We start from the raw sequence: 16,235 nt of genomic DNA, 5'->3' as shown, positions 1-16,235 counted from the left end.
GGCGGGGAGTTCCCTCCCTAGCCCGCACCTACCAGCAGGCTTTCCACGTTGATGGGCGAGCGAGGGTCTCGGATGAGCGCCTCCAGCTTCCTCTGACGGCCCGCGCCCGCCCCGTCCCCCGGCGCGGCCTCGGGGGCGCCGGGCATTTTCCCCGTCGGCGGGGGCCGGCTCATGCCGCTTCGCCGGGCCTAGCGCCGCCCGCGGAACCTCCGCCCCGGCCCGCCGCGCGCCGCTGTCTGAGGAGCCGCCCGGCCCGGCCCGGAGCAGCGAGGCACACGGCGTCCCCGCCCCTCAGCCGCACGCGCGCCGCCCGGCCGTAGCGAGCTCGCCAGGACCCGGCGGGCGGGAGCGGGGGGGCGCCCGCGCCGCACCGCCCGCCCTCGGGGCTCAGGCCGCCAGGGCCGCCGCCCGTCCACCCGCATGTCGCCGCTGGCTGCCCTCGCGCGCCCACAAGCCCGCTCCCCTCACACGCAGTCCGGAGCCGCGTCCCTACTCGGCCCGCGCGCCGCCGCTACCCACAAGCCCCTCCGCCCGCGGGCGGCCGCGCGGCCGGCCCCGCCCACCCGGCGCGTCCCCGCGGCACGCCCCGCCCCTAGCCTCCGGCCACGCCCCGCCACCGAGCTCAGCAGCAAAGCTTTTCCGTTCCCGCCTGGCTAGTCTCTCTGCCTTGTCTGGCCCGTTCCCGGGGTTAGGAGGCGGGACGGATGGCAGCGCGGTGCCCCGTGGTTCCTGTCGTGTGTCCCGCGTCGCCGGCCGGACCCAGCGGCCTAGTTGACGTCCGCGCCCCCCGCCCGCTGTGTCCCGCTGACTCAGCGCGCAGCTATGCAAGCCGCGCCGAACTGCAGCGCCCGGGGTCAGCGCCCTTCCCAGGCCTGGCGCGCCTGGGGCCTTGGCCTGGGGCTCCCAGGGGGCGGGGAGGCCGCGCCCCTAGCCCGGGCTCTGAGTGTGGGACTCGTTTGAATCCCGTTGAGTCCCGGGGCTGGGAGGCCTGGAGAAGTTGCCTCTGCCTCCGGGACACAAATCCTAGGCTCTCCGAAATCTTTGTGCCCTTCCCAGACCAAGGTGTTCACCTAGCCTTAGACCTTAGACACTGGCCAGGCGGAGAGAACTGGAGGGCAATAAGGAAGCACTTCTGCATTCGCAGGGCTCTTGCTTTGGAAAGTGAAAAAGGGGCTGCTTCTCCGCATTCCTGCCCTATTGCTGTCCCCGAGCCATTGGTCAGATCCTCTCAGGGCGCAATCTGAAAACTATGTGCCAAGAGCTATAAAACTGTTCACAGAGCCCCTTTGACCCAGTAAGGCCATTTAAGGAAGTCCAAGTGTAAGGAAATGATCCGAAGAGAGAAGGACTTTGCGTGAAGATGTTTACAGCAGGACTATTCAGAATGTTCGCAATGACCAAAGCCCTGGGAGTGGACCCAGTCTTCCAGCAGCTTCCAAACAAGCTCTTGTCGCATTCACAGGGAAGAATCCTGTGGGTATTGCAGGCCGGTTGAGAATAGGGCAAAATGTACCGGAAGTTAAAAAATGCAAAGGACATTATGAACACTCTGAAATGAGCAGCTAAACAAATAACACGCTTAGCCCTAAGTGAATGGGACTTTCCCCCCCCCCACTTGTAAAGTTGTCAAATAGGGTGGTGGCTTCATATGTCTTTAATCCCAGCTCTGGGGAGAGACAGAGGCAGGAGGGTTTGAGGCCAACCTAAGTCTAGAAAACAAGTTCCAGGTCAACCAGAGCTGCACAGAGAAGCCCTGTCTTGAAAACAACAAAAATGCTAAAAAGAAAAAAGCATATTGAATTTCTAAATTTGAAAGCCTGTACTTATTGATGGGTCATCCTAAGAGAGGCTACAGTGTAATGCTCCTAAATAGTGGACTGTAAAGCTCCCTGGGGTAAATCTGTAGCCATGGCGTGGCCAAAACTTCATGTGCTTCACCCAGCACGGGTTCCAGGAATGTCTCTCCTGAGGAGAAGCCACTCCCGATTTGGATTAAGACAGGAAGAGGCCCTTGATGACTTGAGAACCCTTTCCTTTATAGATAATAAAACTGGCTTCTGTGTCAAAAAAGTTCTTCAAGCCTGTACGTGAACTTACTCTTTTTGGGTCCTCCACAGACCCAAAGCCAGGAGAGGAGAGCCAGCTAACCACTCTTTCCACTGATGCACTGGGGCATGATAATTAGATAATCGTTATGACGGCTCTTACAAGTCCGTTTTCCTGGTGACAGGATAATGGGCTCTCAAAAGGAACACTGTGATCTTCCGGTTACAAATTAATTTTGAAATGACTGGTTATATGTTTTTATGGATTTTGGTGGAGTAGCCATGATCTCAAGCCTTGGAGACCTTGTTTTAAAAGAACAGCAGTACCCTGGTATGGTGGTCCACCTCTGTAATTCTACTACTGAGAAGGTAGAAGCAAGAGAATGGGGGTTGGGAGGGTTCGAAGCCACCTTTACTATGTAGAAAGTTTGAGGTCAGCCTGGGCTATAGGTAACTGTATCTGAAAAAAAAAAAAAAAACTAAAATAGGAAGCTAAGACGATGGATGGTTCAATGAGTAAAGTGCTTATCATACAAGACCCTGATTTCAATCCCCAGCACCCATGTAAAAAGTCTGCCACATACCTGTAATCTCAGTGTTGGAGAGGCAGACATAACAAGATACAGCCTAGCCAAATTGAGGGGCTCCAGGTTCAGTGACTGTATCTCTAATTAATTAATTAATTAATTAGCAGAGCAATTGAGAAAGACATTGATATCTTACCTCCCCACATACCAGCACACACAGGTAAATGTGTATCTGAATATACGTGTGCAAACAAGTACACACAAAACTATAAATAAATAAATAAATAAATAAATAAATAAATAAATAAATAAAAAGAACTGTAGTACTGAACAAAATACACAAACTTCTACAGATGGCCATTAGATACAGAAGACTTGGGAGGCGAATGTCGTGACTCGGCACAGTGGTTCTCAACCTTTCTAATGCTATGACACTTTTAATTCATGTTGTGGTAACCCCCGACCATAAAATTACTTTTGCTGTTACTTCATGACTGTAATTTCGCTACTGTTATGAATCATAATGTAAATATCTGATAGGGGACCCCTGTAGAAGTGTCATTTGACACTCAAACAGGTGGAGTCACACAGGTTGAGAACCAATGACTCAGCTGGTAACCCTGGGGACAAATGCCGGAGCTACCTGCTACTACCGCATGTTACCTGCGTGATCCTGAGTCAGTTACCTAACTTCTCTGAGTCTCAGTGTCCTGATGGCTGGCTGGCCCTTAGTAAATGTTCTCATGCTGGGCAGTGTTGGCACATGCTTTTAATCCAGGTGCGGGAGAGGCAGGCAAATCTCTGTGAGCTCAAGGTCAGCCTGGTCTACAGAGTGAGCCAGGGCTATACAAAGAAACTTTGTCTCTAAAAGCCAAATTAATGATGATGATGATGATGATGATGATGATGATGATGATGATGATAAAAATGTTCTCATGTTGCCATTGCCATTCTTGTACTTTTGCCTTTCTGTGGATATATGAATGAGACTAATTCCTTAAAAGCAGATTATTTAACAAAACATTCTTTAAAGCTACAGCTACTGCAAATCTACCCTTTAAAATTCTACAGACTGTCAAGGAGCTCAGTGTGTAGGAGAGTCTGCCTTGAAAGTCTGACCATCTGAGTCTGATCCCAAGAACCACAGCTACAGAACTGCCCCTAGACCTACGCACGCACGCACACACGTGCACACACACACAATGATCAGTTCACATTCCCATCCATGCTCACACTTTTGCCAATGCAAAGTATTAGAAACTTTTAAAATTTTTGTCAGTTAAACAATCAAACACAGTAACATGGTATTTCCTTTCTCGTTCTCCTAATTACTACTAGACAGGAGTATTTTGGATGCCCATTTCTTCTAAAATTGCCTGTTTACATCTTTTGTTCCCTAGTGGTTTGTGAGTGTTCCTTGGCATTGAGAATGCCCTTCCTTGTTACAATATATCCTTAAAATACATTACATTCTGTGAAGATTTTCTCCCAGGCTTTGGCTTTTCTTTCTGGGTTTGGGTATTTTTTAATTAATTGATTAATTAATTAATTAATTTTTACATTCCAGATTTTATTCCCCTCCCCATCCTCCTTCCCCCACCCCCCGCCCCCGTGTTTTTTTTGGGGGGGGGGTTGGTTTTTTTGTTTTTTGGGGTTTTTGTTGTTGTTGTTTTTGGTTTTGGTTTTTGGTTTTTGTTTTTTTTTGTCACACAAGTGTTTCTATTTTTCAGCCAGTCAAACCTGTGAAGGCTTTTCTTCACAGCTTAAGGATTTCATGTCTGGGCAGGGGAGGATTCAGATCCAGGGTTTAGCTCACACAGAAGAATGGAGTTGCAAGAAGTTAGGAGTCCACAGCTTCCTAGTGAAACCAACCAGTTCCTTCCAGATAGGCCTTCAGAGATCTCCCTGGCACTTGCTCCTCCCTATGGTACCTCCAACTCCATTTCCAGTTGCACCTCAACTGTCCCATCCTGTCTCCTTCTTAACACTGAGTTTCGGGTGACCTGATCAAAGATGAGTCAAGCAAGAATTTGCAGAGTTGTTTGTTCTATTCTAAGGTAGAACAATGGAGAATACAAGCAAGCCTCTGAGTGACCAGGGCTTTATAACTAACCTCTCCAGGATACCAAAGCTGAGCCCCACTTCTGCCCTACGTCTCCATATTTCTACCCACTGGAAGTGACTCGTGTTGGCTTAATCTTCTCAATGCTTCTGACATGTCATGGTCTAAAGTGAGGATCCAGGACTCGCCCTCTTTTATTTACTGAAGGGCAATGTCCTCATTTCTAGTTTTTAATGTGAAAGATCAGTGTGTGTGTGTGTGTGTGTGTGTGTGTGTGTGTGTGTGTGTTGATATATTTCTTGTAATTACTTGTGTTATGATAATAGTTACCTTGAGGGTTTACCATATGTTAGGTAATTTCATAGAAATTATCTTAATTTACAAAATAGTCTTTTGCCAATGCTATTTTACAGGTGATGTCATAGAAGCTGAAGTGAGTATTACTGCAATGAGTCACTGAGGGATGGATGGATGGATGGATGGATGGATGGATGGATGGATGGGTAGACGGATAGGTGGGTAGATAGATGAAAACAATGAACTGTGAGTGGTCCAGGCATTACCAATAAAACACACAACTTTTGCCACCTTGCTTCACACTGAAGGATTCAAGTTGGATCCCCATCCTAAGATGCTTATGCCCCACCTAAGGCTTAATAACAGAACAAAGGCATGAACTCTCGGTGCAAAGGGGTCATTATTTTTGTAAACTCCACTACTATAAAGGGTCCAAGTTTAAAGGTTTATGAAGTCGAGCTTCATCCCAAGGCTCATTCATGGTTCTGGTAATAACTCCCAGCATGAGCGAGAAACTCGCCAAGCCCTCTGAGTCACTGTCCTCATCCACAAAGCAGAAATAATGAAGCGTGGTTGTTATTAAGGCTCCTTAAGATCTTTAGATGAAAGATACAGTGCTCATCCGAGGCAGCTTCTTCCCCAGACTACTGGGCGATGACTCCCGGGGTAGAAGGAGCTGTTGGGGCTCTCATACCTGTCTTTAGAAGGAAAAAGCAGGTCACTCCGAAAACACAGACTAGTGTCTGAGATTGACCATGCTGCCCAGAAATGTCTGGGCTCCTGGTCTTGATATTGTCAGCAATCCCTTTGTCCTCATCAGTGAGATGGCCAGGGATCCAGGATGCTTTGTGTGAGTTCTCTGCTCCCCACCCCTGCCCCCAACCTTGGGTGCGCTAAGATCTCAGTAGAAAGCTTCATCTGCACCTGGGGCTTCCTGACAGGAATCAGGGCCTGCTCTTCCCTCAAAACAGACCGTAGTTGCTCCTTCCCTCTCTGGAGAAACGGAATCCCACAGACACAGAGGGCAGTTCCTTGCTTTCTGGCTCCTTGTCAAGTCTTTACCCCTCGCCTTCCATCAAACTCTCCGTCCTCCTCACCTGGCCCCTGCTCCTCTTCCACTAACACCTCCTGTTCTTTGAAGGAAGGACTTGGCTCTTCTGAGTTCTGAGTTCCCCTGCCCTGCAGCTTTTAAGGGAATGCTTAGCAAAGTGCTCCAGGTTCACAAGCGAGGCCATGGAGTGCCCTTCGTTATATACACAGGCATAGTCTTGTGGGTAGCCACCATGATCTTCAGGCTCTTGTGTACCAGAGGAAGACATTAGGCTGCCACATTGGAGTAGTAGAAACAGGGATATTTTCTTTTTTTCTTTTTTCTGGGGGTAGGGGTGTTGTTTTTAGTTTTGGGGGCTGGGATTGTTTGTTTTTGGTTTTTTTTGTTTGTTTGTTTTTGTTTTTCAAGACAAGTTTTCTCTGTGTAACCCTGGCTGTCCTGGAACTTGTTCTGTAGATCAGGCTGGCTTCAAACTCAGAGATACTCCTGCCTCTGCCTCCCGAGTGCTGGGATTAAAGGTGTGTGCCACCACTGCCCAGTTTAAGGGACATTTTCACAACAGTGCACTACCAAGGGAATAAGATCAGTGGCACCTGTACAGGCTCAGTGGAACGGAACACCTCAGTCACTTACACAGTATGCTTTTTTCCCTCATATTTTGTCACATGTTGGGCTTGGTGAGAAGGTGGGGGGAGGGATCATGAAGAGATGTGACAAGGGCTCTAATCTTTGTCCCTTCCAACTGACTATTTCATATGCTGATTTAAAAGAATGTTTGGGGTAGGGTTGCCTGAATGAACAGATATGTACCATGTGTGTGCAGTGCTCTTGAAGGCCAGAAGAGGGCGTTGGATTCCCCTGGAACTGGAGCTACAGACAGTTGTGAGCTGCTATGTGGGTGCTGGGAACTGAACCCTGTCCACTGGAAAAACAGCCAGTGCTCCTGACAGCTGAGCCCTTGCCCCCGCCTTCATATGCTAATTTTGACCATAATCGTCTACCCTTTTCGCCTTGTTTGTGGCTCTGCTGACGCTATTCTGCCTTATGTTTCACTTCCCACCGGGTCCTTCCCAGTCTTCATGACAGAAATGGGAAAGTAGAAAGAGCATGAGTGGGAACAGGAGTAATGACTAGAGGGGTGGTTTGCAGTTTTGTAGGGACAACGTGCAGGGTAAGTGGAAAGGAGACCAAAGACATGCTGGAATTGTGTCGCTGCAGTGATATCAGATAAGCCCTCCTATGCCACGTAGGCTTCTCCAGCTATACCTCCCGCTGACTGTGCAGGCGTGTGCAGTAAGAGCCCTAGATGTGACCCAATACAACTTGAGAGTGACTCCTTAAGAAGTAGGGTGACAGGTCAAGAAGAGGGTCAAGGTAGAAGGAAATCAGTTAAGGAATAGTTTACTAATGCATAGACTACCATCTCTAATGAAGTGGTTTAGGATCATGATTAATTAAAAACTTGCCAATCATACAAAGGGGGAAAGGCACTGTAGATTAAGTGGAGGCTCCTTTGTACATAGGGAGAGAATCGGTTTCTGTGAAAGCCTGTCGAATTAGGCAAGGAGGAGCCACTTCGTGCTTCCCGTCTTCAGAGTGACATTTTAATGGCTGAGGATGCACTTGTGATATTCCATTGACTGCTTCGACCTCCAGGGAGTGAGCAGAGAAGAAGCTAGCCTGCTGGTAACCCAGCCTGGCAGATGAGGGCATGGGCAGGTCACTTCTCTGACCATGAACAATAGTGGTAAATGTCCTTTTGATAGTATCACAAAAACTTCCTTTCAGATCACATGCACCCTTCCTGGCTGTGACAACTCTCTCTCTCTCTCTCTCTCTCTCTCTCTCTCTCTCTCTCTCTCTCTCTCTCTCTCTCTCTCACACACACACACACACACACACACAGACACACAGTGAGAGAGAGAGAGAGAGAGAGAGAGAGAGAGAGAGATGGAGAAAGGGGAGTGTGTGGGCAATCTGTCTTCCCACAGCCAGTTTGGTTCTGTCTGGTTCCAGGTCTAAGTGTATCCTGAACGTGGCAGGGGGAGGATGACCTGAGACTTCCCAGTCTCCATCAGCGAAGGAGAACAACCTTTACTTAATGTTCAAGTAAATTGGCCCCTGGCTACTCTAATGCCCCTTTCTATTTGTATATTTTGGCAACTAGTCCAAAGCCGAGAGCCAGTGGTCATGGCCTCAAAAGCCAGCTTTCTTACCAGCATACCCATTGGCAGAGTTAGTCATATGTAGGCTGCACAGCTGTGAGACACCTACTTGCTGTTGCCTGCAGGACTTCAAGAGAAGGAGCTTCAAATCTCAGCATTTCTTTCCCCATAGTAGGTAGGAAACGTGCATGTGAAGGAAAGGGTTAATTGCTTTTATCAGCCTGACACACAGAGCAGCAGCTGGGACTGGGCAGGCCACAAGATCTGCAAGCCAGGAACACTTTCAGGGCCTTATTATACCCATGGACACAATGCCAATCCCACAGCTTTAAGAAACCCTAGCCCTCATGATGACCCCATTTACACTCAAAGATGACACGATTCAGAGGTGAGCCCACCAATACCCGCTTCTAGAATCTCGGGAGAGTGACTGTTGGTAGCCCTGTTTATCCCAGGTCATTGTGGTCCTCAGCAGAGTTACAGCCCAAAATGGTCCAATGCTTCTGTGCAGAGAAGACTCTGGAGATGGGAGAGTCAGTCATGGTCTTCCTGATTTGGGATAGGCAGTGAGATACGCAAGACTAGACGAGGGCTGAGTGCAAGCTCAGAGTATCTGTTGCCTGAAGAAGGACTGACTGAGCAGTAAGCGTAAGAACTTGGATCTTTCCTAGCTAGGAGATACACTAGAAAGGCCCTGGGTGGGGTGGGAGGCTCTACGGGCAGAGTGAGCATCCAAACTCCCCTTCTTCACAGCTGGAAACTTCACTAGATGTTCTGTTTCCTTCAGTACAACCTATTCACCTGTTGTCTAGGACTGGCCTCCAATGGCCTGCCTTCCTGAGCTCCTGGTGACTTATCTTCTGGTTCGGCCCATTGAGGTGTGTCTTTGGACAAGGGCTGAGGAACAGGCTTCTTCCGTAACACTTTGTCTTCTGCGGTGATTCTGCTTCCCAGAGCTGTAGCCCCACAGACCCACTCCTTTCTCCTTGGGTCAACACGCTCCCGCTTCTCTCCTTCATAGGCTCCTCATTGTGTCACTGATGTCTGAGGGCCTCAATAGTCCCTGGGTTCCTTTAATCTTGTCCATATAACTGACGGTTCCAACTTGGAAGCCACTCCTACCCTGTATGTCAATTTTACCCTCTCTTAGAACTCAGCTCACCCAATTCCTCAGAGTCATTACCTGGCCTATGAGGAATTGGAAATAACAACAGCAGGTGACACCTTTGTCTGCTTGCTTGTATTTTGTTGAGACAGGGTCTTTGTGTCAGCAAGGCTTACTGGAGCCCTGGCCGTCTTTCAATTCTTAATTTGTTTTTGGGTTTTTGGTTTGGTTTGGTTTTTTGCCAGTACTTCCCTGCATGGCTTTGGTTGTCCTGGAACTCACTCCATAGACCAGACTGGCCTCGAACTCAGAGATCCACCTGCCTCTTCTGCCTCAAGAGTACTGGGACCAAAGGCACATGCCTTCACCACCACCCAGCTCAAGGATTTGAGCTCTTAATCTCCTCAGCCTCAATAGTGCTGGGATTACAAGTATAAATCACCACATCCATGAGTAAATTATTTTCCCATTCTGTGCCTCCTCTGGTGACCTTAAGAGAATTAGCTTCCTACTCTGAGTTTCCATCTCCTTGCATGTAAAACTGGTAGTAATCACCCATAAGGGCCCATCCACCAAGGATGTACTGTGGAGAAAATACTAAGCCTTCAGGAGAACTGTGCAACAATTTCAATGAGGTTGAGGACAATGAGGTTATAGAATAGACTGAAAACTGGACCAGAATGAGCAAGACTGAGGGAAGATGGAGGGATCTGCCGGTTATGGTGACCAGGAAGAGATGTGGCTGGAACAAAAGTTGCCCATAAGGGAAGAAACTGGGTTTCTAGGATATGGACACATCTGAAGGCCCTTAGCCATCCCGTTGATGAATTAATGCTGCAAAGGGAGGATCTGCCTCCGTCAATGCCCAGAAGGCAGAGGAGCAGGAGGACTCCTCTTTCCTCTGCTTCCCCATGTGACAGGCACTGGCCTCCCTTTTCATGTACTCATGGCAGCTGTCTTCTCTCTATGTGATTTTGTTCTTTGCAGGTCGCCTCTCAGATTAGGAACGGGTAAAGATTTGCTGGGCGGGCAAGGCAGCCATTTGGTAAGGAGTATTTTGGGCGCTATTTGAATCTTGGCAGAGTATTTGTTCCTGTCACTGTTCTCTTAGCATTGTAATGTCTGTTCATTTGCAGCAATGTCAACGGCAAGAAAATAAAATGAAAGCTGTGTTACAATTGTTACAAAAATATAAATTAAAAAATTGTTATTTCATTCTTTTTTAGTGTGTACAGGTTGTGTGTGGTGTTTTGGTTTTTTTTTTCAATTTGACACAAGCTAGAGAGGTATCTGGAAAGAAGAATCTCAATGGAGAAAATGGCTCCATGCCTGGCATGGTGGCCCATGCCTTTAATCACAGCACTTGAGAGATAGAAGCAGGTGGATCTCTGTGAGTTCAAGGCCAGCCTGGTCTATATAGTGAGTTCTGGGACAGTCAGAGCTACCTAGCTATATAGGGAGATCCTGTCTCAAAACAAAACAGACAAATGAAAAAGAGAGAGAGAGAGAGAGAGAGAGAGAGAGAGAGAGAGAGAGAGAGGAGATGGCCCTTCATCAGATTGTCGATTGCCGATCAGCAAGTCTGTAATTCATTTTCTTTAAATGATTGATGTAGCTGGGCCCAGCTTCACAGGGTTGGTGGCATTCCTGGGCAGGTGGACATGGGGCATATAAGAAAGTAGACTGAGCAAGTAAATGGGATCAAGCCAGTAAGCAGTTTCCAGGTTCCTTCCCGGAGCTCCTGCCTTGACTTCCCTCAGTGATAGAGTGTGACCTGAGAGTCATAAGCTGAAACAAATGCCTTCCTTTCCAGTTGCTTTTGGCCATGGTGTTTCACCACAGAAATAGAAACCTTAAGACCCAGTGTATGTGTGTATACTCAGGGCTTGATGTGCCACAGAACACATGCAGAAGTCAGAGGACAACTTGAGAGAGTCAGTCATCATGTGGACCCGGAAATGAGCTCAGGTTATCAGATTTGGCACCGAACATCCTTACCCACTGAACCACCTCACCAGAAAGTGTACTAAATAGCCTTGAGCAAGAACATTAATTCTGTAGGATCCTAGGCAGGAACTCAGAAACACTGAGAAAAATAGGTAAAATATTAATGGTAAGAATAGCAATGCAAAACCACGGTGAGAGCTACAGAGCTGTTTGACAGAAGCAGCTCATAACGTGTTTAGCCATGGCCCTTAGAGAAGGTCTCGGGCCTCAGTTTCCTCATATGTCAAATAAAGGAGTTAGAACAGTCAGTGGCCTTCTGGGACCACAGCTCCTCTTTCACAGCTCTTCACCCTTGTTGAGAACAGCATTCCTGGGAGGCCACAGGGAACTTGACCACACCAAGTCTGGCTGGCCCTTTGATCTCTGTCCCCCAGCACAGCTTCTTGGAGTACAGAAGCTGGAGAACTGAGGTGGCTTCTCTGAGCTGGCACTTTGACTGGCTTTGGCCAGAGATAAAAGAAGCCTGTGCCTGCTGTAATGCAGTAGATCTTCTGCTAGAGGTCACTGAGGCCTGGACAACCTCACTGTCACTTTGCTAGACAGGACCCGAGGAAACAGACCTGCCTTCCAGCCCTAAAACACTACTGTACACCATGTCATATCCCCCAGAAATAGTGTCCCGAGAGACACTCAACCTCTTCCAGAGTTTTGGTTGGCATTTTTGTTTCGTTTGAGATAGGATTTCATGTAGCTCGGGCTGAAGGCCCAGGTTAACCTTGAACCTCTGCCTCTTCCTCTTAACTCTGCTTCCTAAGTGCTGGGATTATAGGCACGTACCAACAACACTATGAGAATGTCTTCAGAAGACATGCTGATTTATTGGGAAATATCTACCAAGGTCACACTCTATAGAACAACTGTGTTTGGAGAATTTGCTTATTTTATTCACACTTAGATTGTGTGTGATTGTGTGTGTGTGTGCGCGTACACACACAATCTCTCTCACACACACACACACACACACGCACACACACACGAATGAGCATGGCATGCTTGGGTGCACACCCATGCCTGCCTGAGGTGCAGTATAATCATCTATATGCAAATGTGCATGCAAGAAGTGCACACCCAGAGGAGGTGCCCTGTTTATTAGTCTCTTATTCCCTTAAGACAGCACATCTCACTGAACTCGGAGCTTCTTCAGCTAGACTGGCTGGCTAACAAGCCCCAGTGATGCTTCTGACTCCCCTGCTCCAGACTCTGTACTGGAATTATAGGTGCGTAGCCACTCCCAGCTATTTACACAGATGCTGAGGATCTGAATTCAGGTCCCCCGGCTTTCCTATCTACAGAGCCTTCTCCCCCACCTCACACTCACATTTTTTGAAAGCCCTGAGGCACCAAGTATTTCACATGCAGTTGTAGACACGCCTTACACTTGTACAGACGCTCAAACGTGGCATTCAGGCTCCTCCTAGTAACCTATTTTGGATCTTATCAGCTCTCCTATGTAAAGGTTCAACAAGTCTGGTCTATGCCTCCTTCAGAAAGTTCTTAGAAGTAGGAAGTGATGGTGATGATTAGAGTTGCTAGTGTTCTCCCACGAGCGAGCCCAAAATCCGCATTTAATCACTGTTCATCGAGATACTGGAGGCCGATATTGCATCCTAGAACTTGTGACGATGCAGGATCAGAAAACATGAATCCTACGGGAGGATTCATCATTTAGGAACCGAGTGACTCTGATATATGACACCACAAACAGCTACTTCTGCTTTATCTTGCCTCCAAGACGCCGTCAACTCTAAAATGCTGCATCTTGTGTTTTTTGTTTGTTTGTTTGCCGTGCTTAGGAATAGAACCCGGGGTCTTAGGCCTGCTATCACTGAATCAACTTTCCAGGCCAGTGCTATACAATTTTAAGTAATCAACCTTACTTTGTTGAGAAACAAAAAATACATTATGTCACACTGGAAATAGGAATGAGATCCTGATGACTCACAGTTCTTGAAATGGGGACCTCAGTTTGGTCACGTGCAAAAAAAAAAGACTTCTCCTTTGTTCTGGTATGCTGCCAATATATATGAGATCCGGACTTCCAATGTCCCTATGTCTGTAGCAATAAAAGAGAACTCATGGCAACCCAATTTGAAGCCTTGCCAGGTAGGTCTCTAAGAGTGGAACTGTAACCTTCCGTGCATTCATTTATTCATTAAATACAGTGATGTGGCAGAAAGTAAACTCCAGGCAGGGTTCACAATACCCCCTTGCCCCTCCAAAAATGAAACAAACTGTGATGGTTTGTATATGCTTAGCCCAGGGAGTAGCACAATTAGAAGGTGTAGCCTTGTTGGAGTAGGTACGACTTACTGGAAGAAGTGTGTCACTGTCAGTGTGGGGCTTTAAGACTCTCGTCCTAGTTGCCCGGAAGCCAGTTTTCTCCTAGTGGCCTTCAGATAGTCCATCTTTTGCTGGACTATTCCTGCCTGGATGCTGCCATGCTCTCACCTTGATGATAATGGACTGAACCTCTGAACCTGTAAGCCAGCCCCAATTAAATGTTGTCATGGTGTCTATTCACATCAGTAAAACCCTAAGACACACAGACACACACACACACACATACACACACACACACACACACACACACACACACACACACACACACACAAAACCAACAGTCTCAGGACCAGCAATGATCTGGGGTTCCCTGGAGGGAAGCCTGACTCTGGGAGAGATACACTCAGTTTCACAGAGATAACTAACTTTTCAGAAGAACCTTCGAAGCAAGGTAGCATAACTCAGGAGCCAGGTGTGTGAAGGATAGAAAGGATACGGGAAGGCTCAGAACCATTTCCCCCTGCAGTGTAGTAAGCAGGGTTTTTTTGTTTGGTTGGTTTTTGCTTTGTTTTGTGCACCTATTGTGTACTAGGCCCTGCAGGTAAAAAGGAGTGCATATTCAGTGGGGAATAGAACACAAGAAAGAGGTGTAAATGAAAGTTACTTGCATGCACTGGGATGCAGTACTCGGAATTCTGTTATGAGGTCATCAGTACTAGTGAAAGGCATGGACCTGTAGAACTATAGCATGACCCCTTTGCATAAAATCATATACCTTCACCATTTAGACACTTGACACTTAACGGGCAACGCTAACGTACACTAACCACTGGGGGATAGATAACATGCATGCTGGGAAGGGTCCTAGCTCTGACCAGAGCATGACAACAATGCATAGCAAATGCTGGAATTCCCGAGCCCTGAGCAGAAGAAATTCAGATCAAGGGAAAAGCTGATTCTAGGGTACATAGGCACTGCCCAGGTGGCCAGGACAGGAATCTCTCTAAGCAAAAGCATGGACCTGGAAGGCTTCTGTACCGTGGTGGTATGGTATGTAAGAGAAGGGGGCTGTGAACAGAGCACTTTGGGCTTAAGTCCATGAAAAAAGAGCTTGGGATTCATCTCTTGGAATGCCACTCCGCTCACACCCACCCACACACAACTGTATCAGTTTGATGTAGGAAGCAAAGTCACTCTTCCTTTATATTCACACCACACAGCCCAGGAGCCCCCCGCCCACCCAGAGCAGAAGACCTCATCTGATCGCTGGGGTGAATAGCTTAATGTTATAGCATAAGTTCCTAGCATGGAGGTCCAGGTCTACAAATCAACAATGCATGTCCTTTCTGCCACCTCGAAGCACCATGAACTTGGGTTTGGCTATGCCTTTTGCAACTGATCCCCTGCAGAGAAGGTCAACCTCTGCTAGCTGTTTCCAGGATGGTAGTGGCATTTCTATCTCTAGGGCAGAGGTCCATTGTCCTCTCTGTGCAGAGAGAAGAAACATTGAGTCTCTTCTTTCTCAATCACAAAAGCATCTCAGAGACTCTCTAGCTACCTCACAGTTGCTAGGACACCATTGTATCACCATTGTCGTGGAAAGGAGGAGGGAGGTGCCTCCATTCAGTTCTACAGTCCGATAAGGTCATCTGACTGTGACAAGGCTAGTGGGTCATCCTTCAGATGCACAGCTGTAGTCGGTGTTTATCGAATCATACAACTAAGACACTGTATGATCACGACAGGCTCCGTGAGCTCAGCCACAGATCTGACCAAAGGCAGTCCTCTCTGACCTCTGTGTGGAGACGTGTCCTCCGTTTGTTGAGAACCGGTCTTAATTCTTTCAGAGCTGTCCCAGGGGCTCGCTCTTTCAGAGGCTAGTGGTCACTGTAAACACCATCACTATCTCGTCAGTGCATTGTGGTAAGCCGATGGGCTCAGTGCTTCTCTCCACAAAAACCACATTGGGCTGAACAAGGCAGGTCCTAGCCTGCCTCTTCCTCCCTAAGACCAACCTTATTTCTTGCCTAGGATCTTCCACCTTTTAAAGTAAGCAAGCAGGGAAACAGGACTTCCTTTAAGGATAGGGCTCCCACAAACCTCGATAGTAGATTGGTGTTGCCGTAGGGTAAGTGGGTATGCACACATAGATAAAGGCCTGTGGGACTGTGTAGTCCAGTTTTAACAGCATTCTCTCTGGTGTGCAGGGGGTTATATAACCATCATTGCACTTCAGGGTAGTATCTGAGGCTTTGTTTTGTTTCGTTTCATTTCTTACCATGACTGCATCCGGTCAGGAAAACAATTTAAACTCTGGAATCAGACGGCCTTGACACTTGTCGCGTAGCTTTTATGAGGCAGATTGTCAATTCTCTTGTTTTTAAAACGGGGAGCAGGGACTGTTTCACAAGAGCATTGGGAAGTATTCAAAACCATTGCTTTTCTTTCTAATGTTTTCATTGCTGGTAACTGACATAATTTCTCAAACACATAAACATTATGTATTGTGTAGCTCGTTGTCTGAGAGTCTTTTTTTTTCCCCCTCTGCTTCTGTTTTGACCCCTTTCCTTCAGTCTGGCCTCCTGACAGCATAGCTTCCTGCCAGAAGCTGACATACAATGAGTCTCTGACAGCCACAGGGACAACTAGAATGTAACGTCCACATCGCCCTCAATAGCAACACAACCAGAGAAGGA

The 16,235-nt window shown here is 47.7% G+C and overlaps 1 protein-coding gene across 1 annotated transcript in view; it reads right to left on the bottom strand.

Annotated features, from left to right (window-relative positions):
- Rock2 (Rho associated coiled-coil containing protein kinase 2) overlaps positions 1-527 on the bottom strand; it is a 93,945-nt gene extending 93,418 nt beyond the window's left edge. Inside the window, exon 1 of the mRNA XM_032907502.1 lies at positions 33-527. Within this exon, the coding sequence (XP_032763393.1) occupies positions 33-173 (141 nt within the window). The 5' untranslated portion in view covers positions 174-527. The remainder of the gene's footprint in view (positions 1-32) is intronic.
- Between the last annotated feature and the right edge of the window lie 15,708 nt (positions 528-16,235).

Source organism: Rattus rattus, chromosome 7 (assembly GCF_011064425.1).
Source record: "Rattus rattus isolate New Zealand chromosome 7, Rrattus_CSIRO_v1, whole genome shotgun sequence".
NCBI lineage: Eukaryota > Metazoa > Chordata > Mammalia > Rodentia > Muridae > Rattus > Rattus rattus.
This window is presented reverse-complemented; position numbering and strand designations above follow the sequence as displayed.